The sequence below is a fragment of the Scyliorhinus canicula genome, chromosome 17 (assembly GCF_902713615.1).
Source record: "Scyliorhinus canicula chromosome 17, sScyCan1.1, whole genome shotgun sequence".
NCBI classification, from domain to species: Eukaryota; Metazoa; Chordata; class Chondrichthyes; order Carcharhiniformes; family Scyliorhinidae; genus Scyliorhinus; species Scyliorhinus canicula.
In genome coordinates, this window is record NC_052162.1 from 130,599,241 (window position 1) to 130,626,894 (window position 27,654).

Below are 27,654 nucleotides of genomic sequence, written 5' to 3' on the forward strand. Positions count from 1 at the left end.
TCGTCTGGGATCCGTGCGGTTGGCCAGGGCTTCTGCTAGGGCTGGGGGGACCGGTGGGGTTTGGCCAGGGAGTGGGCTCTGGGGAGGGGCTGGGCAGGTTCGGATTCCAGCACAGCTGGCGCCATGTTATCCGGTGCGAGTGGTGCAAGCCATGAGCCCTGCGCATCCGCGGCCCTGCACCAGGCTATTTTCCACGCGGTCCACGGGTGGCTGAAGGCCAATGCTGGCCCCTCACAAGTAGCGGAATCAGTGAGGGTTCGCACCGATTTCCCTGTCGTGAACCACCTACGGATCCTCCATTGGAGCCAGCACTTCATAAGAACATAAGAACATAAGAACTAGGAGCAGGAGTAGGCCATCTGGCCCCTCGAGCCTGCTCCGCCATTCAATTAGATCATGGCTGATCTTTTGTGGACTCAGCTCCACTTTCCGGCCCGAACACCATAACCCTTAATCCCTTTATTCTTCAAAAAACTATCTATCTTTACCTTAAAAACATGTAATGAAGGAGCCTCAACTGCTTCACTAGGCAAGGAATTCCATAGATTCACAACCCTTTGGGTGAAGAAGTTCCTTCGTTGCTGGAACAGAGAGTTCCGCTTTGTCTTTCTCATGACGGCTTCCAATCTCCATCTTTAGAGATCTCTCCTTTGAATATTATCCCACTGACACTCCTACTCAGATGATTTTAACAATTTCCCACCTCACAGGGTTTCAAAGATTCCTTCCGAGATTTCTTCTCCTTGGATTCCCAAGTACAGTCAAACATAAGCTTGCAAGCACACTACAAATGCATACCTTAGCCCAAATGGTCCTCTTTACTTGAAAGTCTTATCCCTGCAGCAGTGCCTCTAACTTTTTTAACTCAACTTAACTAGGACCTCTGTCTGTTCCTGTGATACCTGTTGGCTGGAAGACTCGCCAAAACTGACGACCTCATGAAAAACTAATCACTGACCCCTGAACTGATCCGGTGACCTATCACAACACTCCCAGACAGTAAAACCTGAGTTGAGCTTCATGTTGAAAAGGTATCTGGAGGCAGCACGATGGCGCAGTGAGTTAGCCCTACTGCCTCATGGCGCCGAGGTCCCAGGTTCGATCCCAGCTCTGGGTCACTGTCCATGTGGAGTTTGCACATTCTCCCCGTGTTTGCATGGGCTTCGCTCCCACAACCCAAAGATGTGCTGTGTAGGTGGATTGGCCACGCTAAATTGCCCCTTAATTGGAAAAAAATGAATTGGGTACTCTAAATTTATTGTAAAAAGTATCTGCATGCCTGTGGGTTTTGTTTCACTTTAAACTGTGCTTGCATTATGATGTGCAAACAATTATAAGCAAATTACAAGCAAATAGGTCCCAGCAAGATGGCGCCGGAGTGTAACGACTCTTATACACATCCTCTTATCAATGTACTAACCTCTTAAAACGTAATTCTAACACTAATACTACATTGTGTATTTATGTATGCCCTGTTTTTGTTCATGTATGGAATGATCCGTCTGGAGCGTATGCAGAACAATACTTTTCACTGTACCTCAGTACATGTGACAGTAAACAAATCCAATCTAATTATGGATTTCAAAACTGAGCTGTTGCTTGGCAACGAAGGGCTCACATTGAAATGCACAAGTACCTGTGGTTCAACTGGAACCAGGTATCAGAGAAGAAAGCAGCTCTCACAGACACTGCCAGCACAGGCATGGAGAAGGGGCAGAATAAATCCCAGGTGCTAATGAACACATAGTTCTGGAAACCAGGACATGAAAAGAGAAGTCCCAGAATGACTGAAATTAAAGGGACAAAGAATCAGAATCTGTACTCGGTACTGTTCACAGAAATTAATCAGAGCAGAGAGAGAGAGAGACAGGCTCCCAGTTAAAAACAGATCTGCAAGATGCAAACCTGTGGAAATTAGCTAGTGAGAAGCCAGATATCTGAAGGAACCCCAAGGTTGGCGACACCTTAATACAGCTCGTGAAGTCTTATTTTCTGTGGGCTGGGTACCAGCGAGATTGCGGCAATCCGCGGCAGAGGAATACTGAAAGGAGAGGTTGAAATCCTGGATATGGATCCTTGGTGAAATGATCTGAAAGAAAATGTTGTGTGGAAGATTTCAAAGTGTGTACTTTCAGAGTGGTGATTGGAAACCGTAATGTGGAAGCCGGCATTCCAGTGGGACCAGTTGGGTCACAGTGTGACAAGCAGCTGGAGGAATTTGATGAGAAATTCAGAGAAGTTGCTCTGGGTGGCATTTGTCGCTTGTTTTCAGAGAGTGGTGTGTCTGGCCATGTTTCACCTGTTGGTTTACATGGACTGTGTACTTGCGGAGACCATTTGAGTGTGAGCTATATTTTGTAATAGAACATAGAACAGTACAGCACAGAACAGGCCCTTCGGCCCTCAATGTTGTGCCGAGCCATGATCACCCTACTCAAACCCACGTATCCACCCTATACCCGTAACCCAACAACCCCCCCCCCCCCCCCCCTTAACCTTAATGTGAGTGTAATCCTTAGAATAATATGTGTACCTGTAAAAATAAAGCTGGGATGAAAGGAGTTGTACATTCTACTTGATCTTTTCTTGTTGAATAAATATTTTATTATTTATCATTTTAAAAAATAAATTTAGAGTACCCAATTATTTTTTCCAATTAAGGGGCAATTTAGCCTGGCCAATCCACCTACTCTGTGGGTTGTGGGGGCGAAACCCTGGCAAACACGGGGAGAATGTGCAAACTCCACACAGACTGTAACCCAGAGCCGGGATCGAACCTGGGACCTTGACGCCGTGAGGCAGCAGTGCTAACCCACTGTGCTGCCCTATAAATATTTTATTATTTTGTTAAAAGTTAATCAGCAGCCCCGTGATGCTGTTCATCTATATCTATAAACAGAAAATAAAAGTTACGGTCCATTGAGCCATAATTTCGCTCTGGGACCGGTCTGTCCGGTCATAACATCAGCTGGGATTATTTTATTTTTTAAATAATTTTTATTGGAATTTTTTGAAAAATATATAGCAACAGAACAATAATAATAACAATAATAATAAACACCCCCCAGCACCCGTAACAACGCATGTAACGAACCCCCCCACCAAACCCATAAACAACAAAATAAATTAACAATAAGCAAATTAACTTAAACAATACCCCCCTGAGACCCCCCCCAGCCTCCCCTCCCCCCCCCAGCCTCCCCTCCCCCCCCAGCCTCCCCCCCCCAGCCTCCCCCCCCCCCCAGCCTCTCCCCCCCCCAGCCTCTCTTCCCCCCCAGCCCCCCCCCCCCAGCCTCCCTCCCCCCCCCCGCCTCCCTCCCCCCCCCCCCAGCCTCCCCCCCCCCAGCCTCCCTCCCCCCCCCAGCCTCCCCCCCCCAGCCTCCCTCCCCCCCCCCCAGCCTCCCCCCCCCCAGCCTCCCCCCCCCCCCCCAGCCTCCCTCCCCCCCCCCCCCCCAGCCTCCCTCCCCCCCCCAGCCTCCCTCCCCCCCCCCCCCCAGCCTCCCCCCGGGGTTGCTGCTGCTGCTGACCTAGTTCCTTATTGTTGAACCAGAAAGTCGAGGAAAGGCTGCCACCTCCTAAAGAACCCTTGTACCGACCCCCTCAGGGCGAATTTGACCCTCTCCAGCTGAATGAATCCCGCCATGTCGCTGATCTAGGTTTCCACGCTCGGAGGTCTCGCATCTTTCCAGTGCAGCAAGATCCTCCGCCGGGCTACGAGGGACGCAAAGGCCAAAACATCGGCCTCTTTCGTCTCCTGCACTCCCGGCTCCACCCCAACCCCAAATATCGTGAGTCCCCAGCCTGGCTTGACCCTGGACCCTACCACCCTCGACACCGTCCTCGCCACCCCCTGCCAGAATTCCCCCAGTGCCGGGCATGCCCAAAACATATGGGCATGGTTCGCTGGGCTCCCCGAACACCTAATGCATCTGTCCTCACCCCCAAAAAACTTGCTCATCCTCGTCCCGGACATATGAGTCCTGTGCAGTACCTTGAACTGGATGAGGCTAAGCCTCGCACATGAAGAGAAGGAGTTCACCCTCTCCAGGGCATCCGCCCATGTCCCCTCCTCAATCTGCTCCCCCAGCTCCACTTCCCACTTAGCCTTCAGATCCTCTACCGACACCTCCTCCACCTCCTGCATCACCTGGTAGATATCAGACACCTTCCCATCCCCGACCCACACCCCCGAAAGCACCCCATCCCTTACCCCCCGCGGGGGCAGCGAAGGGAACCCCTCCACCTGCCACCCAGCAAACGCCTTGACCTGAAGGTACCTGAACATATTCCCCGGGGGGAGCTCAAACTTCTCCTCCAGTTCACCCAGGCTCGCAAACCTCCCGTCAATGAACAGGTCTCCCAACTTCCTAATGCCCGCCCTGTGCCACCCCAGGAACCTGCCATCAATGTTCCCTGGGACAAACCGGTGGTTCCCCCACAGCGGGGCCTCCACCGAGCCCCCCACTTCCCCCGTGTCGCCTCCACTGCCCCCAAATTTTGAGGGTAGCCGCCACCACCGGGCTCGTAGTGTACCTCGTTGGAGGGAGCGGCACTGTTACCAGTGCCTTCAGGCTCGTGCCTTCACAGGACGCCATCTCCAGCCGTTTCCATGCTGCCCCCTCCCCAACCATTACCCATTTGCGTACCATCGAGACATTAGCCGCCCAATAGTACCCAGAGAGGTTGGGCAGCGCCAGCCCCCCTCTATCCCTGCCCCGCTCCAAAAAGACCCTCCTCACCCTCGGAGTCCCGTGCGCCCAAACAAATCCCAGAATGCTGCTGTTCACCCTCCTAAAAAAAGGCCCTCGGAATGAAAATGGGGAGGCACTGAAACAAAAACAAAACCTCGGGAGCACCGTCATTTTAACGGACTGTACTCTACCCGCCAACGACAACGGCAGCATGTCCCACCTTTTAAATTCCTCCTCCATCTGCTCCACCAACCTAGTCAAATTGAGCTTGTGCAGAGTCCCCCAACTCCTAGTTACCTGAACCCCCAGGTACCTAAAACTCCTCACTGCCCTCTTTAGCGGGAGCCTACCAATCCCCTCCTCCTGATCTCCCGGGTGTACGACAAACAGCTCACTCTTGCCCAGGTTCAATTTATAGCCCGAGAAACTCCCAAACTCAGCAAGAATCTCCATCACCTCCGGCATTCGACCCACCGGGTCTGCTACATACAGCAGCAAGGTATCTGCATACAGCGACACTCGGTGCTCCCCACCCCACACCAGACCCCTCCACCTCCCCGACTCCCTGAGAGCCATGGCAAGAGGCTCAATTGCATCAGCTGGGATTATAACAGACCAATATAATAATCATTGGAACATCCTGTACCCCCAATGCTACCATCTCCACAGATGGCGAAGTTAACACCCAGGGGGTAGCACGGTGGCGCAGTGGGTTAGCCCTGCTGCCTCACGGCGCCGAGGTCCCAGGTTCGATTCCGGCCTCGGGGTCACTCTCCATGTGGAGTTTGCACGTTGTCTGCGTGGCGTTCGCCCCCACAACCCAAAGATGTGCAGGGTTGACGGATCGGCCACGCTAAATTGCCCCTTAATTGGGAAAAAAATGAATTGGGTGCAAATTTATTTTTTAAAATTTAACACTCAGGGACACAATGAACTGAATTTATAACATTATCAAGAATCAATCGACCTCTGTTTTGAATACATTCAAGGACTCCGCTTCCACCGCCTAAGAGGAGAGAGTTATAAAAGACTCATGATTCTCTGAGATAGAAATAAAATTCTCAGCTCTGGGTGACCCTTTATTTGTAAACAGTGACGGCTGGTTCCAGATTCTCTCATAAGAGGAAACATCCTCTCCACATCGACCCTGTCAAGACCCCTCAGGAACTTATATTTCATTCAAGATTCCTCTTATTTTCAAAACTCCAGCAGGTACAAACCTTATCTTTTCACCATTTGCTTTGGATACTGGAGGGTGGAGGATTTGAACGCAAAAAAAAATTGTGACAAGCTCTGACTGCAGGGCTGTGATCCCTGGTGGGGATTCGGGCTGAGGCACTGGTTTCGCGACCACCGGGGCAGCAACTGTGGGACAGAGACTGAGCCGGGATCGCTGGGACAGCAATGGGGGCTGTAGAGGAGGGTCCGAGTCGGCCCTGCCCTGCCCGGAGTTTCGAGGCTCCGTCACCTGTATGTATATTTTCTTGCTGGGGCCCCATCACTGCATCTGTCATAAACACCAATAAAAAAAAAGAATGACCACTCCACCACCCCCACTACTCTCACAACTCTTTCCTCCAGCATTTTCTCAAGGCTCACCGACACTGCCTTGCCCGGCCACCTCCCACGACTCCAACATCAACCCATCACCCCAGTATTATTCTGGGGTCTGTGATGTGTGCGCGTGGATGAGGCTTCAACTCATCGTCCAATCTGGAGAGGTAAAGGCAAAGAATCTCGAGAAAGATGCGCGTTCAGGCCTAAGACAGGAGAATGTCAGAGGCAGTTTGTCCCGGTGGGTTCGTGGGAGCGAAGGGAAGCAGCTGATCAGATTGTCTCGACCTTAGTGAGGAAGAAGCCCCATGAGGTCCTCACAATTGGAGGTGAGGATGGAGGAGACAGGGGAGAGACTTTCAAAAGGAACTCTCTTGCGTTAGAAATATTAAAAAGACTCCACACGGTGTCTTTAACAGAAGGCTGCTTTATTTTACTTTTATTCTTAATACTAACGATACATCAGCAAAAACAGACCCCCAATGAACATGGTTCAGCCACAAACTTCCATCACTGTGGTTACTTGTGAACTCGCTGGTGTCTCAGCAAAGTGGATGACTGAGCAAATCCTTTCCCACACTCCGAGCAGGTGAACGGCTTCTCCCCAGTGTGAATTTGCTGGTGTGTCAGCAAGTTGGATGATTGAGCGAATCCCTTCCCACACTCGGAGCAGATGAACAGCCTCTCCCCTGTGTGAACCCGCCGGTGTTTCAGCAGGGTGGATGACTGAGTGAATCCCTTCCCACACTCGGAGCAAACGAACGGCCTCTCCCCGGTGTGATCTTGCTGATGTGTCAGCAGGTGCGATGAACAAGTGAATCCCTTCCCACACTCGGAGCAGGTGAACGGCCTCTCCCCGGTGTGGACTAAATGGTGCGTCAGTAGGTGGGAGGACTGAATGAATCCCTTCCCACAATCGGAGCAACTGAACGGCCTCTCTCCTGTGTGAACTCGCTGGTGTACGGTGAGTTCGGTTAATCGCCTGAACGTTGACCCACAGTGAGAGCACCCGAACGGTCTCTCGTCAGTGTGAACACGTTGATGCCGCATCAGGTCCCCAGAACTTTTGTAGCACTTCCCGCAGTCTGGACATTGAAAAGGTCGCTCCCCAGTGTGAACTCGCTGGTGTTTCAGCAGGATGGTTGACCGAGTGAATCCCTTCCCACACACTGAGCAGGTGAATGGTCTCACCCCGGTGTGAACTCGCTGATGCGTCAGCAAGGTAGAGGAACAAGTGAATCCCTTCCCACAGTTGGGACAGCTGAACGGCCTCTCCCCAGTATGAGTGCGCCGATGAATTTCCAGCTCTGACGGGTAATTGAATCCTTTCCCACAGTCCCCACATTTCCACGGATTCTCCCTGGTGTGACTGCCCTTGTGTCTCGACAGGTCAGAAGATCGACTAAACCCTTGAGCGGACACAGAGCACGTGTACAGTTTCTCGTCACTGCGAACAGTGCTTTTTCCTTCCGTATTCAAAGGCTGATAATCATCAGGTCCTGATGAATTGAGCCTCTCTGTCGGGTCCTGATTTGATCTCTGGTTTGAGTTTCCCACTTCCAAATCCTCCATTTCCAATATCCTGGAAAATGAATTTAAAACAGGAAAAAAAAAGTGACCATCAAAGTTTATGGATTGTCACAGGAAGCACCACTGGTCCACAAATGGTCTTCAGAGAAGGCAACCTGCCAGACAGCCTGGGCCTACATCCGTGAGTCGCACAATAACCTGTTCACACTGGCCAAGACGCAATTCGTCCACTCGCTGTGTGAGGAGTGATTTCATTGATGATCACAACTGCTGATACACCAGCCAGTACACCAATGGGTGCCGAAGGAAAAGGGAGAGGAAATATATACTTTCTGGTGCAGTTCCAAATAGTGTACAGGGTCAGAGAGACCTGGGGATTAATGTACAAAATCTCTGAAAGTGGGAGGTCATATTAAGACCACAAGACAAAGGAGCAGAATTAGGCCATTCAGCCCATCAGATCAGCTCCACCATTCAATCATTCCATTGGGTGATCCTCTTTCTCATCCCCATTCTCCTCCCTTCTCCCCATAATCCCTGATCACCTTATTGATCAAAAACTTATATATATCTGTCTTAAAGGCACTCAGTGATTTGGCCTCCACAGCCTTCTACGGCAAAGAGTTCCACAGATTCACCTCCCACTGGCTGAAGAAACTCCTCCTCATCTCTGTTTTAAAGGATCATCCTTTCAGTCTGAGGCGGTGTCCTCCAGTTCTAGTTTTTCCTACTAGTGGAAACATCCTCTCCACATCCACTCTATCCAGGCCTCTCAGGATCCTGTAAGTTTCAATACGATACCCCCTCATCCGGGCAGCACGGTGGCGCAGCAGTTAGCACTGCTGCCTCATGGAGCCGAGGACCCGGGTTCAATCCCGGCCTCGGGGTCACTGTGGGGTTTGCACATTCTCCCTGTGTCTGCGTGTGTTTCACCCCCACAACCCAAAAATGTGTAGGTTGGGTGGATTGGCCACGCTAAATTGCCCCTTAATTGGAAAAAAAAAATAATTGGTATTCTAAATTTTGAAAAAAAGATCCCCCCTCATCCAGATCCAGAGTCCTCAACCGTTCCTCATATGACAAGCTCTTCATTCCAGGGATAATTCTTGTAAACCTCCTCTGGACCCTTTCCAAGGCGGGAACATCTCTCCTTAGATACGGGGCCCAAAACTGCTCACAATACTCCAAATGGAGTCTGACCAGAGCCTTATACAGCCTCAGAAGTACATCCCTGCTCTTGTATTCTAGCCGTCTTGACATGAATGCTAACATTATATTTGCCTTCCTAACTGCAGACTGAACCTGCACGTTAACCTGAAGAGAATCTTGAACTAGGACTCCCAAGTTTCCTTGTGCTTCTGATTTCCTAAGCATTTCCCCATTTAGAAAATAGTCTATTCCTAAATTCCCCCTTCCAAAGTGTAGAACCTCACATTTTTCCACATCTACCACTTCTTTTTTTTTTTATAAATTTAGATTACCCAATTATTTTTTCCAATTAAGGGGCAATTTAGCGTGGCCAATCCACCTACTCTGCACATTTTTGGGTTGTGGGGGCGAAACCCACGCAGACACGGGGAGAATGTGCAAACTCCACACGGACAGTGACCCAGAGCCGGGATCAAACCTGGGACCTCAGCGCCGTGAGGCGGTTGTGCTAACCACTAGGCCACCGTGCTGCCCTCATCTACCACTTCTTTGCCCACTCTCCTAGCCTGTCCAATCCTTCTGCAGCTCCCTTGCTTCCTCAATACTACCTGTCCCTCTGCATATCTTTGTATCATCTGCAAACTTGGCAACTGTGCCTTCAGATCCTTCATCCAGATTGTTAATGTATATAGTGAAAAGGTGTGGTCCCAACAGTGACCTCTGAAGCACACCACTCGTCACTGGCTGCCAACCTGAAAAAGAGCCCTTTATTCCCACTCTCTGCCTTTTCCCCGTCAGCCAATCCTCTATCCATGCCAGTAGTTTACCCTTAATACCATGAGCTCTTAACTTGTTTAACAGCTTCCGAGATGACACCTTGTCAAAGGCCTTCTGGAAATCTAAACAGATCACGTCCACTGGTTCTCCTTTGTATAACTTTGTTGTTACATCCATTATTAACATCGAACATACAGGGCAGAAGGAGGCCATTCGGCCCATCGAGTCTGCACCGACCCACTTAAGCCCTCACTTCCACCCTATCCCCATAACCTCTCCTAACCTTTTTGGACACTAAGTGCAATTTAGCATGGCCAATCCACCTAACCTGCACGTCTTTAGACTGCGGGAGGAAACCGGAGCACCCGGAGGAAACCCACGCAGACACGGGGAGAACGTGCAGACTCCGCACAGACAGGGACCCAGCGGGGAATCGTACCTGGGACCCTGGTGCTGTGAAGCCACAGTGCTAACCATTGTGCTACCGTGCCGCCCAATGAGAGCAGTTAGTAAAATATGCGGGATCTAAGGATTCATAAATAGAGGCATTGGATACAAAAGCAGGGCAAGTAAAGCTCTGGTTGGATCACAGCGAAAGGATCATGTCTCGTTCTGTTCACCTCATTGCTTTGAAGGAGATGCAGAGCATATTTTCCATAATGGTTCCAGGAGAATGGGAATTTCAATACAAGGTTGGTTTGGAGAAGCTGAGACTGTTCTCCTTGGAGCAAAGGAGTTGAGGGGAGATTTGATAGAGTTGTACAATATGTACACAGGTTTAATCCAGGTACACAATGAAAATAATGTTTCCATTGGGTGATGCTCACGATTAGGGGACACATATTGAAGTTTTGGGCAAGAGGTACAGGGGAGAGGAGTGCCTTTTTAACACAGCAAGAGGTAATGCTCAGAACGTACTGCGTACAAGGGTGGTGGAAGTGGCGATGGTGAATGATTTATCAAGGAAATTGGATAGACAATTCAGGGAAATAAATGTCGGAGAAAATAAGGCTGATGGATTGCTCTCTTCTGGGAGCATTAAAGGTAAATAAAAACCGAAAATGTTGCAACTGGAGGAGTCCTAGCAGACTCAACACATTAACTTCATCTCTTGCCGCCAGCCCTGCCAACAACTTGTTCGAAAAAGTTTCTGTTTTTATTTCAAATGTCACCATCGACGTATTTAGTTTTTATTGTTGTGGTAAATCTGCACATCCTCCAAGGCCAACACAGTTTGTGTTTTTAAGATGTGGTGCTCAGAACTGAACCCAGTTCTCCAAATGTGCTTTTTTTCCAGCCACATTGCTATCTTTGGATTTGTTTATTCTCACGTGTACCGAAGTACAGTGAAAAGTATTTTTCTGCGTGCAGCTCAAACAGATCATTTAGCTCACGAAAAGAAAACCCGTAATAGTGCAACACAAGGTCCACAATGTAAACACCTAGATACCGGCACCTGACATCTTTTATCACACACACACACGTAAACCTATTGCCTTCCATAATCAAAGGCTCAGTAAGAGGTCTTACAACACCAGGTTAAAGTCCAACAGTTTTGTTTGGAATCACTAGCTTTTGGAGCACTGCTCCTTCATCAGGTGAGTCACTCCCCCCCCCGTGCCCTCATTCACTCACCTGAGGAAGGAGCTGCGCTCCGAAAGCTAGTGATTCCAAATAAACCTGTTGGGACTTTAACCTGGTGTTGTCAGACTTCTTACTGAGCCCAGCGCCGGCCTCGTCACATAATAATCAAAGGCCAATGATCTTGAGATCCTGATGAAACGAGTGACTCTGTCTGACCTTAATGTTATATTTAGTTTGAGTTTGCTGTGTGTAAATCCTCCCATTCTAACCCCCCCCCCCCTTCTCCCACCTATTAAAGGAGCTTCCACAATCCAGCACTGTCAATCCTGGCCAGAAACGGCAGCATTGTGGATAGCACAATCGCTTCACAGCTCCAGGGTCCCAGGTTCGATTCCGGCTTTGGTCACTGTCTGTGCGGAGTCTGCACATTCTCCCCGTGTGTGCGTGGGTTTCCTCCGGGTGCTCCGGTTTTCTCCCACAGTCCAAAGATATGCAGGTTAGGTGGGTTGGCCATGATAAATTGCCCTTAGTGTCCAAAACCGCCCTTAGTGGTGGGTGGGGTTACTGGGTTATGGGGATAGGGTGGAGGTGTTAACCTTGGGTGGGGTGCTCTTTCCAGGAGCCGATGCAGAGTCAATGGGCCGAATGGCCTCCTTCTGCACTGTAAGTTCTATGAAATGCACAACATTATCTCCTCCTGCTGACAGGGAGAGCAATTGCGCATGCGCCTACTGCATCCCCCTGCGATCAAGATGGCAGCCGATAACCGGGGTTTGTCATCAAAAATCTCGCAGCTGCTCTTGGAGAAAGCAGGTTAGTTTTTTTATTGGGGTCTGAAAGTCGACGTCAGTTATTTACAAATCTTTCCAGTTCAACAGCTCAATTCTTTACCTGCCCGGGGATATCTGTTACCGCAGCGCAGATCGAACACCAGCTCCGACGTCCGATTCTGGCACGACACTGCGCATGGTCCAGTCACAACGCCATCTACGCCTGCGCGGGAGGTGCTCCGAGGGCTCCGCCCCCTCATTCATTCCGATTGCTTGGAGGACCAGCCGCTCCCTCTCGGTCCTCCAGCCCCGCCCCTTCATTCACTCCGATTGGTTGGAGGACCAGCCGCGGCCGCTCGGTCCTCCAGACCCGACCCTTCCTTCACTCCGATTGGTTGGAGGACCAGCCGCTCCCGCTGGGTCCTCCAGCCCCGCCCCCTTTCCTGGTCCGGAATCTCAATCTCCCGCTTCCGGCTTCACCCCGGCTCCAACTTCAACCAAAGGCCCAAGTGGGAAAAGGTGAATGTTTCTGGACATTAAAATCTACTCAAATCATCAAAGATAAATTGTTGTTGTGAATTGTATTTGTTAGAATGAGAGTTAAAGTGTGGGCTTGAGCCACAGTCTGAGTCACCAGTTTAAGGACAGAGAATCTGCAGGAGACTGAATCTGGGAGAGGAGTGTGTAGGGCAGAGATTCATAGATTTGGGGGAATGTAACATATAAACTAGAATCTGTTCTGAATTTATATCCTGTATTTACTAGTTTATTTACTGTATTTACTGGTGAGAGGCTGGTTTAGCACACTGGGCTAAATCGCTGGCTTTGAAAGCAGGCTAGCAGCACGGTTCAATCCCCGTACCAGCCTCCCCGAACAGGCGCCGGAATGTGGCGACTAGGGGCTTTTCACAGTAACTTCATTTGAAGCCTACTTGTGACCATAAGCGATTATCATTTTCACTGATAACTTCTGTAAACGCCTCTTACAGGGAGTTAGAAGGAGCAAAGGTCCAGATGGGAAAGTCATCATGTCAAAATCTGACATTCACTCCATTCATCAGGAACTGAATATCATCGGCCTTTGTCTGTTCTGTCTGTGGGAAAAGATCTCAAACATCAGTGTGTCTGGAAAAGCACCGAGATACACACACCTGAGTGAGAGTGTTCCAGTGAACTGACTGGTAAGAGCTTCCACCAGTTACACAGTCTGAAACATCATCACACCATTCACAGCGGGGAGCAACCACACAAGAGTCCTGTGCGCGGGCAAGGCTTCAACTGGTCATCCAAACTGGAGAGACACAACTGCATCATGGAGAAACCATGGACATATGGAGAATGTGGGATGGGATTCATTTTCCCATTCGAGCTGGATAATGATCAACGCAGTCACACTGGGGAGAGACCTTTCACTTTCTCCCTCTGTGGAGATGGTTTTCCCAAGTTATCAAGTCTGTCGACACACCAGCATGTTCACACTGGGGAGAGGCCATTCAGATGCTTCATGTGTGGGAAGGAATTTGCTTACTCATCTGACCTTCTGGCACATGAGGAAGTCCACACTGGGGAGAGGCCATTCACCTGCTCTGTGTGTGGGAAAGGATTCACTCAGTCATCCCAGCTCACTGAACATCAACTTGTACACAGTGATCAGAGACCTTTTAAATGTTCCGACTGTGAGAAGAGCTTTAAAAGCAGTAAGTATCTGCGAATACACCAGCGACTTCACACTGGGGAGAAACTGTTCACCTGCTCCGAGTGTGGGAAAAGTTTCATTCAGTCATCTGATCTACTTATACACAAGCGTGTTCACACTGGGGAGAGGCCATTCACTTGCTCCAACTGTGGAAAAGGGTTCACTCTGTCACACCACCTCCTGACACACCAACGAGTTCACACTGGGGAGAGGCCGTATACCTGCTCCGTGTGTGGGAAGGGATTCACTCAGTCATCCCATCTGCTGACACACCAGCAAGTTCACACTGGGGAGAGGCCATTCACCTGCTCTGAATGTGGGAAGGGATTCATTCAGTCATACCAACTTCTGATGCACCAGCGGGTTCACACTGGGGAGAGACCATTCACCTGCTCTGTGTGCGCAAAAGGATTCACTCAGTCATCTGACCTACTGGTTCACCAGCGCGTTCACACTGGGGAGAGGCCATTTACCTGCTTTGTGTGTGCGAAGAGATTCACTCAGTCATCTCACCTGCTGAAACACCAACAGGTTCACACTGGGGAGAGGCCGTTCATGTGTTCTACATGTGGGAAGGGATTCACTCAGTCATCCCACCTGCTGAGACACCAGCGGGTTCACACTGGGGAGAGGCCTTTCACCTGCGCCGTGTGTCAGAAGGGATTCTCGCAGTCATCTCACTTACTGACACACCAGCGAGTTCACAAATGAGTTGTATTGCTGCTGTAAGTCACGTCCAGGACTGAACATGTAGGTGAATCCTGAAGTGTGTAAGAAATGCAGCCCAGCCACTCCTGAAAGCTCCTTTACAACTGTGTTTAGAGTCAGGAAAAACAATGGTGAATACTGGAAATGTGCTGTCAGAATCATAGAATTTACAGTGCAGAAAGAGTCCATTTGGCCCATCGAGTCTGCACCAGCCCTTAGGAAAGAGCAGCCCACTTAAGCCCACGCCTCTACCGTATCCCTGTAACCCCATTTGGACAATAAGGGCTATCTATCATCGCCAATTCACCTAACCTGCACATCTTTGGACTGTGGGAGGAAACCGGAGCACCCCAAGACGGGAATCGAACCTGGGACCCTGGAGCTCTGAAGCAACTGTGTTAAACACTGTGCTGTCAAATCAGAGATTGGTGTAAAATTGGGATCTGTTCCTGACTGAAAGTGAAACAGCAGGTTTAAGTTTCCAATCTGACAACAGTAAAAAGATTTAAAATGTTTTGTGACATTCCTGAGTCTACCAATGTAAGGCAATAACAACATCAAGTTACATTTTCCTCCTCCTATTGACCTCAATGTGTTGCAAACTGACAGCTGGAAATTATCAACATTTGAAAGATATTTACAGATGATTTGAGAGTTTCTTACAGTTGGGATCTTTTTCTGTCCTGTCCATTCAAGGTGTTTGATAACAGACTTTCTCCTGTGAAAATCCAGCTGGAGTTTTGGGCCCTGATGTGTTTCCTTGTTCATCTTGTTGACTCTAAACATTGAATCTGGTAGTTTCAGACACAAGAGAATCAAACTCCCAACAACAGATTGTCTTTTACTGACTTTATTAACAGTTCTGCAATAATAGACTGACCTTACATGGTCCGGTCCTGGATTGGCCATGATAAATTACCCTCAGATACCAAAAAAGTTAGGAGGGGTTATTGGGTTACAGGGAAATGGTGGAAGTGAGAGCTTAATGGGTCGGTGCAGACTCGATGGGCCGAATGGCTTCCTTCTACACTATGTTCTACATTCTATGAAATTCTTAAATCATGAGATTTTTATGCACTTCAGACCCTGTAATATAGGAGTGGTCTATTGGGCTGTAATTATAATATAATTGTGATTCAATATTCCTTCTTTTAATATCTTGTCCACCACTTCCCTGTTACCTGGTGGATTTGTTTATTGTTGTTATTACAGGATTTACATTTTAGCTTGATTCCTTACTTTATAGTTGAATTTTATGATTTTTTTTTAAATGTACGTTACACTACAATTCAGCCTTTGGGATGTGAACAAGCCTCTTGAATAAAATTCCATTATATTTAAAAAGTAGTTACCCGATCTGGAGAACAGAGATAATACAATGGATTCAGAGCTCCCTTCTCCTCAGACTGATAGATGTAGGAGCAGAAGTAGACCACTCGGCCCATCGAGTCTGCTCCGCCCATTCAATGAGATTGTGACTGATCTGTTGTGATAATCCTCAACTCCACTTTCCCGCCTTTTTCCCATAAACCCTCGATTTCCTCACTGATGAAAAATCTGTCTGTCTCTGCCTTGAACGTACTTAACGGCCCAGCCTCTCCAGGAAAGAATTCCACACATTCCCCACCCTCCCGAGAGGGGAAATTCCTCCTCATCTCTGTCTGAAATGGGGACGACCCCCTTACTCTGAGATTCTGCCCCCTGGTCCTGGACTCTCCCACAAGGGATAAAAATGTCAGCATCAACCTCATTGAGCCCCCCCTTGAGAATCTTATCTGTCTCAATAAAGTCACCTCTCATTCTTCTAAATTCCAATGAGTAAAGGCCCAACCTGAGCAGGCAGCATGGTGGCGCAGTGGTTAGCACTGCTGGCTCATGGCACCGAGGTCCCAGGTTCGACCCCGGCTCTGGGTCACTCTCTGTGTGGAGTTTGCACATTTTGCGTGGGTTTCGCCCCCACAACCCAAAGATGTGCAGGGTAGGTTGATTGGCCACGCTAAATTGCCCCTTAATTGGAATAAAATCAATTGGGTATTTTAAATTTATTTAAAAAAAAGTAAAGTCCCAACCTCCCCTCATCAGAAAATCCCTCCATACCAGGGATAAATCTAGTGAAGCTTCTCGGGACTGCCTCCAATGCCAGTATATCGTCCCTTAGATAAGGGGAACAACACTGTTCACAGTATTCCAGGTGAGCTCTAACTGGTGCCTTGCAGTTTTCTGAGGACTTCCCTATTTTTATATTCCATTCCCATTGAAATAAAGGCCAACATTCCATTTTCCTTCCAAATTATCTGCTGAACCGACACGCTGGCTTTTTGTAAGTTATGCACGAGGGCCCCAAATCCCTCTGTGCTGCAGCTTTCTGCAGTCTTTCTCAATTTAAATAATATTCAGCTGATTTATTTTTCCTACCAAAGTGCAGAACGTCACATTGCCCACTCACCGAACATGTGTATATATGGACTATTTTTGTCATCCTCACCACTTGCCTTCCAACCTGTTGTGTCATCCGCAAACTTGGCAATGATGCACTCACTTCCCCTGTCTTATCCCAACTCTCATAACAACTGTCCTTCTTCTATCAGTTAGCCAATCCTCTATCCATGCTAATGTGCAACCCCAAACACCATGTTCTCTTATCTTATTAAGTAGCCTTTTGTTTGGTGCCTTATCAAACACTTTTTTTAGAAATCGAAGTATATTAAGTCTGCTGGTTCCCCTTCATCTATCCTGCTCTGATCGAACAAGCTGCAGCTACACTGGAGATATTTACATTTAACTTGTTCACTACATTTGTGATCTGCCCCTGTTCAGCCCATAACCACAGGATACCTGTGCATGGTTCTGAGTGTGAACACCAGGCTGTGTCACGGTCACGCACACAGATACCATTTCCTTGGTGCACATCTCCACACAAGAGACCAGCTATTTACACATTCCCGATTCTACACAATTGCAGCAACATGAGCAAAGATGTGAGGTTCATTAATAATCATCCACATTTCATAACAACAAAGATTCCACTGGGACAAAGATTCAGTCATTTTATATTACAGGCAAAATACAGAGCAGTACAGGAGCACACTGACAGTGTAACACAGTCTCATCAGTCTGCAAACTCCTGTTAAATACAGAGCAGTACAGGAACACACCGACAGTGTAACACAGTCTCATCAGTCTGCAACCTCCTGTTAAATACAGAGCAGCACAGGAGCACACTGACAGTGTAACACAGTCTCATCAGTCTGCAGACCCCTGTTAAATACAGAGCAGTACAGGAGCACACTGACAGTGTAACACAGTCTCATCAGTCTGCAGGCTCCTGTTAAATACAGAGCAGTACAGGAGCACACTGACAGTGTAACACAGTCTCATCAGTCTGCAGACTCCTGTTAAATACAGAGCAGTACAGGAACACACTGACAGTGTAACACAGTCTCATCAGTCTGCAGACTCCTGTTCAATACAGAGCAAGAAGTCTTCCAACACCAGATTAAAGTCCAACAGGTCTGGCTGGAATCACGAATTGTCGGAATGTAGCTCCATCAGGTGAGTGAAGAGGTAAGTTACACAAATACAGCATATATAGACAAAGCTAATGATGCTTTGAATGCAGGTAAATAAGTCTTTACAGATCCAAACGGTGTGACTGGAAAGAGTGATAATCACAGGTTAAAGAGGTATGAATTGTCTCAAGCCAGGACAGTTGGTAGGATTTCTCAAGCCCAGGCCAGATGGTGGGGGGGGGGGTGAATGTAATGCAACATGAATCCACGGTCCCAGTTGAGGCCATACTCATGTGTGCGGAACTTGGCTATCGGTTTCTGCTCGGCGATTCTGTGTTGTCGCGCGTCCTGAAGGCCGCCTTGGAAAACGCTTACCCAAAGATCAGAGGCTGAATGCCCTTAACTGCTGAAGTGTTCCCCGACTGGAAGGGGACATTCCTGCCTGGTGATTGTCACGCGATGTCCGTTCATCCGTTGTCGCAGCGTCTGCATGGCCTCGCCAATGTACCACGCTTCGGGACATCCTTTCCTGCAGCGTATGAGGTAGACAACATTGGCCAAGTCGCATGAGTATGTACCACCTACCTGGTGTGTTCTCACGTGTAATGGTGGTATCCATGTCGATGATCTGGCACGTCTTGCAGAGGCTGTAATAGCAGGGTTATGTGGTGCTGTGGTCGCTGTTCTGAAGGCTGGGTAGTTTGCTGCAAACAGTGGTCTGTTTGAGGTTGTTTGAAGGCAAGTAGTGGGATTGTGGGGATGACCTTGGCAAGATGTTAGTCTTCACTGATGACGTGTTGAAGGCTCCAAAGATGCCGTCGTTTCTCCACTCCGGGAAAGTACTGGACGACGAAGGGTACTCTGTCGGTTGTGTCCAGTGTTTGTCTTCTGGTGCGTTTTTTGCTGAGGCGGGTTGGAACTGTAGATTGACGAGTTGAACACCATATCCCGTTCGTACGCGGGCATCTTTCAGTGTCTGTTCTGCTCCTCCTCGTCTGAGCAGATCCTGTGTATACGGAGGCAATATGGGTATAGCTCAGGAATAGGAAAGGTGTAGTCACAATGTTGGGGGTTTACTGTAGGCCTCCATAAGACATAGGAACAGAATTAGGGCACTCGGCCCATCGAGTCTGCTCCGCCATTCACTCATGGCTGATATTTTCTCATCCCCATTCTCCTGCCTTCTCCCCATAACCCCTGATCCCCTTATTAATTAAGAACCTATCTATCTCTGTCTTAAAGATACTCAGTGATTTGGCCTCCACAGCCTTCCGCTGCAAAGTGTTCCACAGATTCACCACCCTCTGGCTGAAAAAATTCCTCCTCATCTCTGTTTTAAAGGATGGTCCCTTTAGTCTGAGATGGTGTCCTCTGGTTCTAGTTTTTCCTACAAGTGGAAACATCCTCTCCACGTCCACTGTATCCAGGCCTCGCAGTATCCTGGAAGTTTCAATAAGATCCCCCCTCATCCTTCTAAACTCCAACGAGTACAGACCCAGAGTCCTCAACTGTTCCTCAAAAGACAAGTTCTTAATTCCAGGGATCATTCTTGTGAACCTCCTCTGGACCCTTTCCAAGGCCAGCATATCCTTCCTCAGATACGGGGCCCAAATCTGCTCACAATACTCCAAATGGGGTCTGACCAGAGCCGTATACAGCCTCAGAAGTACCTTCCTGGTCTTGTATTCAGCAGGGGCTGGTTTAGCACAGTGGGCTTAACATTTGACTTGTAATCGATTAAGATGACGGTGCTCCCGAGGTTTTTGTTTCTTTTCCAGTGCCTCCCCATATTGATCCCAAAGGCTTTTTTCATTCGGGTGAATAAGTCGATTCTGGGGTTCGTGTGAGCGTGGAAGGCCCCGAGAGTAAGGAGGATATTTTTGGAGCGAAGAAGGGAGGTAGGGGGCCTGGCGCTGCCCAACCTGTGTGGATATTATTGGGCAGCGAATGTGGCAATGATTCGCAGGTGGGTGACGGAAGAGGAGGGTGACGCATGGAAGAGATTGGAGGTGGCGTCCTCTGCGGGTACGAGTCTGGAGGCTTTGGTGACGGCCCCACTTCCACTCCCCGCAGCTAAGTACTCTACGGGTCCGGTGGTGGTTGCGTCCCTTAAAATCTGGGGACAGTGGAGGCGGCATAGGGGGGGAAGAGAAGGCCTCAGTTTGGGCCCCGATACGGGGCAATCACCATTTTGCGCCAGGGAGAACGGGTAGGGGATTTGGGAGTTGGCACAGGGCAGGCATCAGACAGTTTGGGGACCTCTTCCTGGATGGGAAGTTCGCGACTCTGGAGGAGCTGGTGGGGAAGTGGAACCTCCCCCCGGGAACGCTTTTAGGTATATGCAGATCAGGGCATTTGTTAAACGGCAGGTGGCGGAGTTTCCGCGGCTGCCGCCAAGGGGGGTGCAAGATAGGGTGCTTTCGGGGACGTGGGTCGGTGAAGGAAAGATCTCGGCTATTTACCAGCTGATACAGGAGGAGGAAGCCTCAGTAGAAGAGCTCAAAGCGAAGTGGGAGGAAGAGCTAGGGGAAGAGATTGAAGATGGAACGTGGTCCGACGCCCTGGAGGGGGTGAATTCCTCCTCCTCTTGCGCACGGCTCAGCCTAATTCAGCTGAAGGTGCTGCATAGGGCTCACATGACAGGGGCAAGGATGAGCCGGTTCTTCGGAGGGGAAGACAGGTGCGGGAGGTCCGGCGAACCACACCCATATGTTCTGGGCTTGTCCGGCCTTGGAGAGGTTTTGGAAGGGGGTGGCGGGGACTTTGTCGGAAGTGGTCGGATCTAGGGTCAGGCCGGGCTGGGGGCTCGCGATCTTTGGGGTAGCTTCGGAGCTGGGAGTGCAGGAGGCGAGAGAGGCCGGCATTCTGGCCTTTGCGTCTCTAGTAGCCCGGCGCAGGGTTCTGTTACAGTGGAGGGATACACGGCCCCCGAGTTCGGAGGCCTGGATCAACGACATGGCTGGGTTCATCAGGTTGGAGAGGATGAAGTTTGCCCTGAGGGGGTCGGTACAGGGGTTCTTTCGGCGGTGGCAGCCCTTTCTCGAGTTCCTGGCGAAGGGGTAGAGAGTGGTCGGTCTCAGTGGCAACTTTGGGGGGGGGGGGGGGGTTTGGGGGTTTGTTTTTGCAGCGGTGGGTTTGCTATGTTGTTATTTTCTTCTTTCTTGTATTGCTGTTGGTTTTTTGTTATTATTTATTTTGGGGGGGGGTTAGTTCTTTTCTTGTGTTGGTGTGGAAACACGCCTTGTTTGTTTTAAATTGTGGGGAGAAAATTTGTTATTGAAAAACTTGAATAAATATTATTTTAAAAAAAAACATTAGACTTGTAATGCAGAACAAGGCAGCAGCGCGCGGGTTCAATTCCCATACCGGCCTCCCCGAACAGGCGCCGGAATGTGGCAGTTAGGGGCTTTTCACAGTAACTTCATTGAAACCTATTTGTGACAATAAGCGATTATTCTTATTGCCCTCTTGACATGAATGCTAACATTGCATTTGCCTTCTTAATTGCCAACTGAACCTGCACATTAACCTTCAGAGAATCGTGAACAAGGACTCCAAGTCCATTTGTGCTTCTGATTTCCTAAGCATTTCCCCATTGAGAAAATAGTCGATGCCTATATTCCTCCTTCCAAAGTGCATAACCTCACACTTTTCCACATTGTATTCCATCTGCCCACTTCATTGCCCACTCTCAGCCTGTCCAATCCTTCTGCAGCCCCCTTGCTTCCTCAATACTACCTCTCTACAGATCTTTGTATCATCTGCAAACTTAGCAACAGTGCCTTCAGTTTCTTCTTCCAGATCATTAATGCCTCCCAACAGCCAGCAGGAGATAGAGGAACAGATATGTAGGCAGAGTTTGGCAAGGTGTAAAAGTAACAGGGTTGTTGTGGTGGGTGATTTTAACTTCCCCTATAGTGTCTGGAACACACTAGGTGTGAGGATGGTGCAGAGTTTGTAAGGATCATCCAGGAGGGCTCTTGAAACAGTATGTAGATAGTCCAACTAGGGAAGGGGCCGTATTGATCCTGGTATTGTGGAATGAGCCCGGCCAGGTGGACAGCGTTTCCGTAGGGCGGCAGTTCGGGAACAGTGACCACAATTCAGTAAGCTTGAAGGAACTGATGGATAAAGATAAGTGTAGTCCTCAGCTGAAGGTGCTAAATTGGGGGAAGGCTAATTACAACAATATTAAGGAGGAGCTGAAAAATGTGAATTGGGGGCTGATGTTTTAAGGGCAAAACAACATCTGGCATGTGCAGGTTTTCAAGTTCACGTTGATAGGAATTCAGGACCGGCAGGTTCCTGTAAGGATGAAGGATAAGTATGGCAAATTTCAGGAACCTTGGATAACGAGAGATATTGAAAGAAAAATGAAACATCTGTCCACTCTAGGAGGGTGGGAACACAAGGAAGGGAGAAAGAAACTGAAGCAAGGAGTCGGGAGGATGATAAGCAGTCATGAAAAGTAATTGGCCAGCAGGATTCAGGAAAATCCCATGGCTTTTTATACATATATAAAGAGCAAGGTAGCCAGGGAGAGGGTTGGCCCACTCAAGGACAGAGGAGGAAATCTATGGGTAGAGCCAGAGGAAATGGACGAGATATTAAATGAGTACTTTCCTTCAGTATTCACCAAAGAGAAGCACATGGTAGATGATGATTCTGGGGGTGTGTCGATAGTTGGGTCATGTTGAGATGAAAAAGGAGGTACTGGCGGTCTTTAAAAACATGAAGGTAGACAAATCCCTAGGGCAGGGGTGGGCAAACTTTTCCGTGCAAGGGCCACATTCAGAAATTCACAATTTTAAAGGGCCGCATAGTATATTAAGTAAAATAATTAATATTTAAAATAGCCAAAATAAAAGGTTTTTAAAGAAAAAAAAGCAATTAATTTTTATTAATTAATATTTTAAGGTAGAAACTTCACATGAAACACATGTTGTGCCGAGCAATGATCACCCTACTCAAGTCAACGTATCCACCCTATACCAGTAACCCAACAGCCCCCCCATATTAACCTTAAAAATTAAAAAAAAAAAAATTCTTTTTTAATGACTTGATCTTGGTGGGCCGCATAAAGACCGCGGGCCGTAGTTTGCCCACCCCTGCCCTAGGGCCTGATGGGATATACCCCAGAATACTGAGAGAGGGAAGGGAGGAAATTGCTGCGGCCTTGAGATAAATCTTTGTCTCCTCACTGGCTACAGGGGAGGGCCCAGAGGACTGGAGAATAGCCAATGTTGTTCCTTTGTTTAAGAAGGGTAGCAAGGATAATCCAGATAATTACAGGCAGGTGAGCTTTACGTCAGTGGGAGGGAAATTATTGGAGAGGATTCTTGAAGACAGGATTTATTCCCACTTGGAAATAAGTGGACGCATTAGCAAAGAGGCAACATGGTTTTGTGAAGGGAAGGTCATGTCTCACTAACTTGATCGAGCTTTATGTGGAAGTGACGAAGATGATTGAGGAGATTAGGGCAGTGGATGTTGCCTACGTGGACTTCAGTAAGGCCTCTGCCATGAGGTTCCTTGTCAGACTGGTACAGAAGGCAAAGTCGCACGGGATCACAGGTGAGCTGGCAAAATGGATACAGAACTGGCTCGATCATAGAAGGCAGGGGGCAGCAGTGGAAGGGTGCGTTTCTGAATGGAGGGCTGTGACTAGTGGCGTTCCTCAGGGATCAGTGCTGGGACCCTTGCTGTTTGTAATATGTATAAATAATTTGGAGGAAAATGTAACTGGTTTGATTGGTAAGTCTGCGGACGACACAAAGGTTGGTGGAATTGCGAAATTGAGGACCGTCAGAGGATACAGATCGGTTGGAGACTTGGGTGGAGAGATGGCAGATGGGGTTTAATCCGGACAAATGTGGGGTAATTTTGGAAGGTCTAATGCAGTTCAGTAAATGGCAGAACCCTTAAGAGTATTGATAGGCAGAGGGATCTGGGTGTACAGGTACACAGGTCACTGAAAGGGGCTACCCAGGTGGAGAAGGTAGTCAAGAGGCATACAGCATGCCTGCCTTCATCAGCTGGGGCATTGAGTTTAAACAGTGGCAAGTCATGTTGCAGGTTTATGGAACCTTAGTTAGGCCGCACTTGGAAGATAGGGTTCAATTCTAGTCGCCACAGGACGTGGAAGCTTTGGAGAGGGTACAGAAAACATTTACCAGGATCCTGCCTGCTGTGGAGGGCATTAGCTATGAGGAGTAGTTGGAGAAACTTGGTTTGTTCTCACTGGAACGACGGAGGTTGAGGGGGCGACCTGATATAAGCCCACAAAATTACGAGGGGCATGGAGAGAGTGGATAGTCAGAATCTTTTTCCCAGGGTGGAAGAGTCAATTACTAAGGGCATAGATTTTGTACCAGCCTCCCCGAACAGGCGCCGGAATGTGGCGATTAGTGGCTTTTCGCAGTGACTTCATTTGAAGCCTACTTGTGACAATAAGCGATTATTATTATAATTATTAAGGAGCGAGGGGCAAGGTTTAAAGGCGATGTACAAGGCAAACTTTTTACACAGAGGATGGTGGGAGCCTGGAACTCGCTGCCGGAGGTGGTGGAAGCAGGGACGATAGTGACATTTAAGGGGCATCTTGACAAATACATGAACAGGATGGGAATAGAGGGATTTGGTCCCCGGAAGGGTAGGCGTTTTAGTGCAGACGGGCGGCATGGTCAGTGCAGGCTTGGTGGGCCGAAGGGCCTGTTCCTGTGCTGTAATTTTCTTTGTTCTTTGAGAGTAACAGGTGGTATGAGACTGAAATAATGTAGAGTTAGAAAGGAGAAAAGGTTCAGTCCTTCTGGGCATGATTCTCAGCAGCTACGACATCATCTAACTTTGTCAGTAATGCACGAAGTCACTTATATTTCAGCAGGCTGTAAGACTGAGTACATCACTTTCCACACACACACGCAGCAGGTGGCACAGTGGTCATCAATGCTGCCTCACAGTGTCGGGACGTGGGTTCAATTACGGCCTTGAGTGACTGTGTGTGGAGTTTTCAGATTCTCCCTGTGTCTGCGTGCCTTTCCTCTGGAAGACATAACTAATGTACCAGAAGTTCTGAATAGCACAAGTTTTAGTGAGGAGCTGAAGCAAAGTAGTATTAATAGAGAAATGGGGCAGGATTCTCCGCAGCCCCGTGCCAAAATCATGTTTGGCGCGGGGGTGGAGAATCCAATTTCACGCCGAAATCGGGCCCGACGTCGATCCGGCGATTCTCCGGAATCGGTGCGTTCGCGGAGTACTCCGCGTGGGTGGGGGCCCATTGCCAGAGGCCCGGCCAGCGATCCACCGCACCCGACCAGGCGAGTTCCGACGGCGTAGTTCTAAACACCTATCGCCAATCGGGAAGCTTGCGTGGCGGCTGCAAGTCCGTGGCCGCCCTCGTTGGGGGGGGGGGGGGGGGGGGGCGCAGGGGTATTGGACACTGGGGGGGGGGGGGGGGCCTTACAGTTGGCCAGGGGACAGATTGGCACAGTCGGATCTTTCGGCACGCAGCCGATCCGGGGGAGGGTCTACATTCGTCATCTGCCTATCTGCCTCCTCGGTCTGAGTCCGCCATGGCCTTCGTACATCTCCTTCAAAACCAGAAGTGCAGGGGCCCTTATCCGCAGTTAAAGCTGCGTGAATCACTCTGGGTCCCTGCTAGCCCCCTGCAGGTCAGTCTCATCTTTTCTGCAGGAATATTCAGAGTGAAACACCAGCGTTTTTACGCCGGCATGGGGACATAGTCCCATTTTGGGAGAATCCAGCCCGTGGTTTGGGGGAAATTGAAGGTTGATAAACCTCCAGAGCCTGATAATCTTCATCCCATAGTACTTAAGGAAGTGGCCCTCGAAATAGTACATGCGTGGTTGCCCACGCCAAATTGCCCCTTAATTGGAAAAAATGAATTGGGTTCTCTAAATTAAAAAAAAAGGATTGCACAGCACAGCATTTGGAAAACAGTGGTATCATCAAAGTCAGCATCGATTTACAAAAGGGAAATCAAGCTTGACAAATATACTGGAATTCTTTGAAGGTGTAACTAGCAGAGTTCATTTTCCAAATCCTTTGGAATCTGGAATGGTTCATACAGATTGGAGGGTAGCTAATGTAGGCCCTCTTTTCAAAAGGGGAGTTAGAGAGAAAACAGGGAACTATAGACCAATGAGCCTAACATCTGTAGTAGGGAAGTTGCTCAAGTCCATTATCAAGGATTACACAGCACAGGAGGCAGCACGGTGGCGCAGTGGGTTAGCACTGCTGCCTCACGGCGCCAAGGTCCCAGGTTTGATCCCGGCTCTGGGTCACTGTCCATGTGGAGTTTGCGCATTCTCCCCATGTTTGCTTGGGTATCGCCCCTACAAACCCAAAGATGTGCAGAGTAGGTGGGTTGCCCACGCTAAATTGCCCCTCAATTGGAAAAAATAAATTGGGTTCTCTAAATTAAAAAAAGATTGCACAGCACAGCATTTGGAAAACAGTGGTATCATCAAAGTCAGCATCGATTTACAAAAGGGAAATCAAGCTTGACAAATATACTGGAATTCTTTGAAGGTGTAACTAGCAGAGTTGACCAGGGAGATCTGGTGGATGTAGTTTATTTAGACTTTCAGAAGGCTTTCAACAAGGTCTCACATAGCAGATTACTATGTAAAGCTGAAGCGCGTGGGATTGTGGGTAGTGTCGAGATGGATAGAAAGCTGAGGAGCAGACAGGAAATTAAAAGTTGGAATAAATGGGTCTTTTTTTGATTGACAGGCAGTGACTAATGGGGTACTGCAGGGATCTGTACTAAGACTCCAGCTGTTCACATTATATATTAATGATTTAGACCAAGGAACAAAATCTACTATCTCCACATGTGCAGTTGATACAATTTTGGGTGGGAGGGTGAGCTGTGAGGAGGATGCAGAGATGTTTCAGCGGGAATTGGACAGGCTGAGTGAGTGGGCACAAGCATGGCAGATTAATGTATAATGTGGATAAATGTGAGGTTATCCATTTTGAAGGCAGATTATTATTTGAATGGGTGTAAATGGAGAGAGGTGGATACTCAGTGAGAACTTGGATGTCCTCAGACATCAGTCACTGAAAGTAAGTGCGCAGATCCAGCAGGCAGTAAAGAAGGGAAATGGTACGTTGGTCTTTGTAGCGAGAGGATTTGAGTACAGGAATCAGGATGCTTTACTGCAATTCTGTAGGGCATTGGTGAGGCCACACCTGGAGTATTGTGTGCAGTTTTGGTGTCCTTATCTGAGGAAGGTTGTTCTTGTTACGGAGGGAGTGTGGCGAAGGTTTACCAGGCTGATTCCTGGGGTGGCGGGACTGTCATATGAGGAGAGACTAAGTCGGTTAAGATTATATTCATTGGTGCAGCACAGTGGCTAGCATTGCTGCCTCATGGCTCGAGGTTCAATCAAGGCTCTGGGTCACCGTACGTGTGGAGTTTGCACATTCTCCCCGTGTTTGCATGGGTTTCGCCCCAACAACCCAAAAACGTACAGGGTAGGTGGATTGGCCACGCTAAATTGCCCCTTAATTAGAAAAAATGAATTGGGTACTCCAAATTTAAAAAACAAATTATATTCATTGGAGTTTAGAAGAACAGGATTAGACGGAAGAACCGGTGGATGTGCTTTATTTAGACTTTGAGAAGGCTGTCGACAAGGTCTCACGTAGGAGATTACTAT

The 27,654-nt window shown here is 48.6% G+C and overlaps 2 protein-coding genes across 2 annotated transcripts in view; one reads left to right on the top strand and one right to left on the bottom strand.

The window, feature by feature from the left end:
* Positions 1-6,656: 6,656 nt before the first annotated feature.
* LOC119951307 (gastrula zinc finger protein XlCGF17.1-like) lies at positions 6,657-12,270 on the bottom strand. Its single transcript, XM_038774395.1, has 2 exons — positions 12,177-12,270; positions 6,657-7,827 (listed from the first exon to the last, which is right to left on the bottom strand). Exon 2 carries the CDS (start codon positions 7,815-7,817, stop codon positions 6,765-6,767), a length of 1,053 nt encoding a protein of 350 aa, XP_038630323.1. The 5' UTR covers positions 7,818-7,827; positions 12,177-12,270; the 3' UTR covers positions 6,657-6,764.
* A 191-nt stretch (positions 12,271-12,461) lies between these two features.
* LOC119951632 (zinc finger protein 850-like) overlaps positions 12,462-27,654 on the top strand; it is a 28,665-nt gene continuing 13,472 nt past the window's right edge. The window contains exons 1-2 of the mRNA XM_038774812.1: positions 12,462-12,574; positions 13,045-14,461. Coding sequence (XP_038630740.1) covers positions 13,368-14,461 — 1,094 coding nt within the window. The 5' untranslated portion in view covers positions 12,462-12,574; positions 13,045-13,367. The remainder of the gene's footprint in view (positions 12,575-13,044; positions 14,462-27,654) is intronic.

Coding starts and splice junctions, on each gene's coding strand:
- LOC119951307 (XM_038774395.1), bottom strand. CDS start 7,817: ATGGAGGATTTGGAAGTGGGAAACTCAAACCAGAGATCAAATCAGGAC.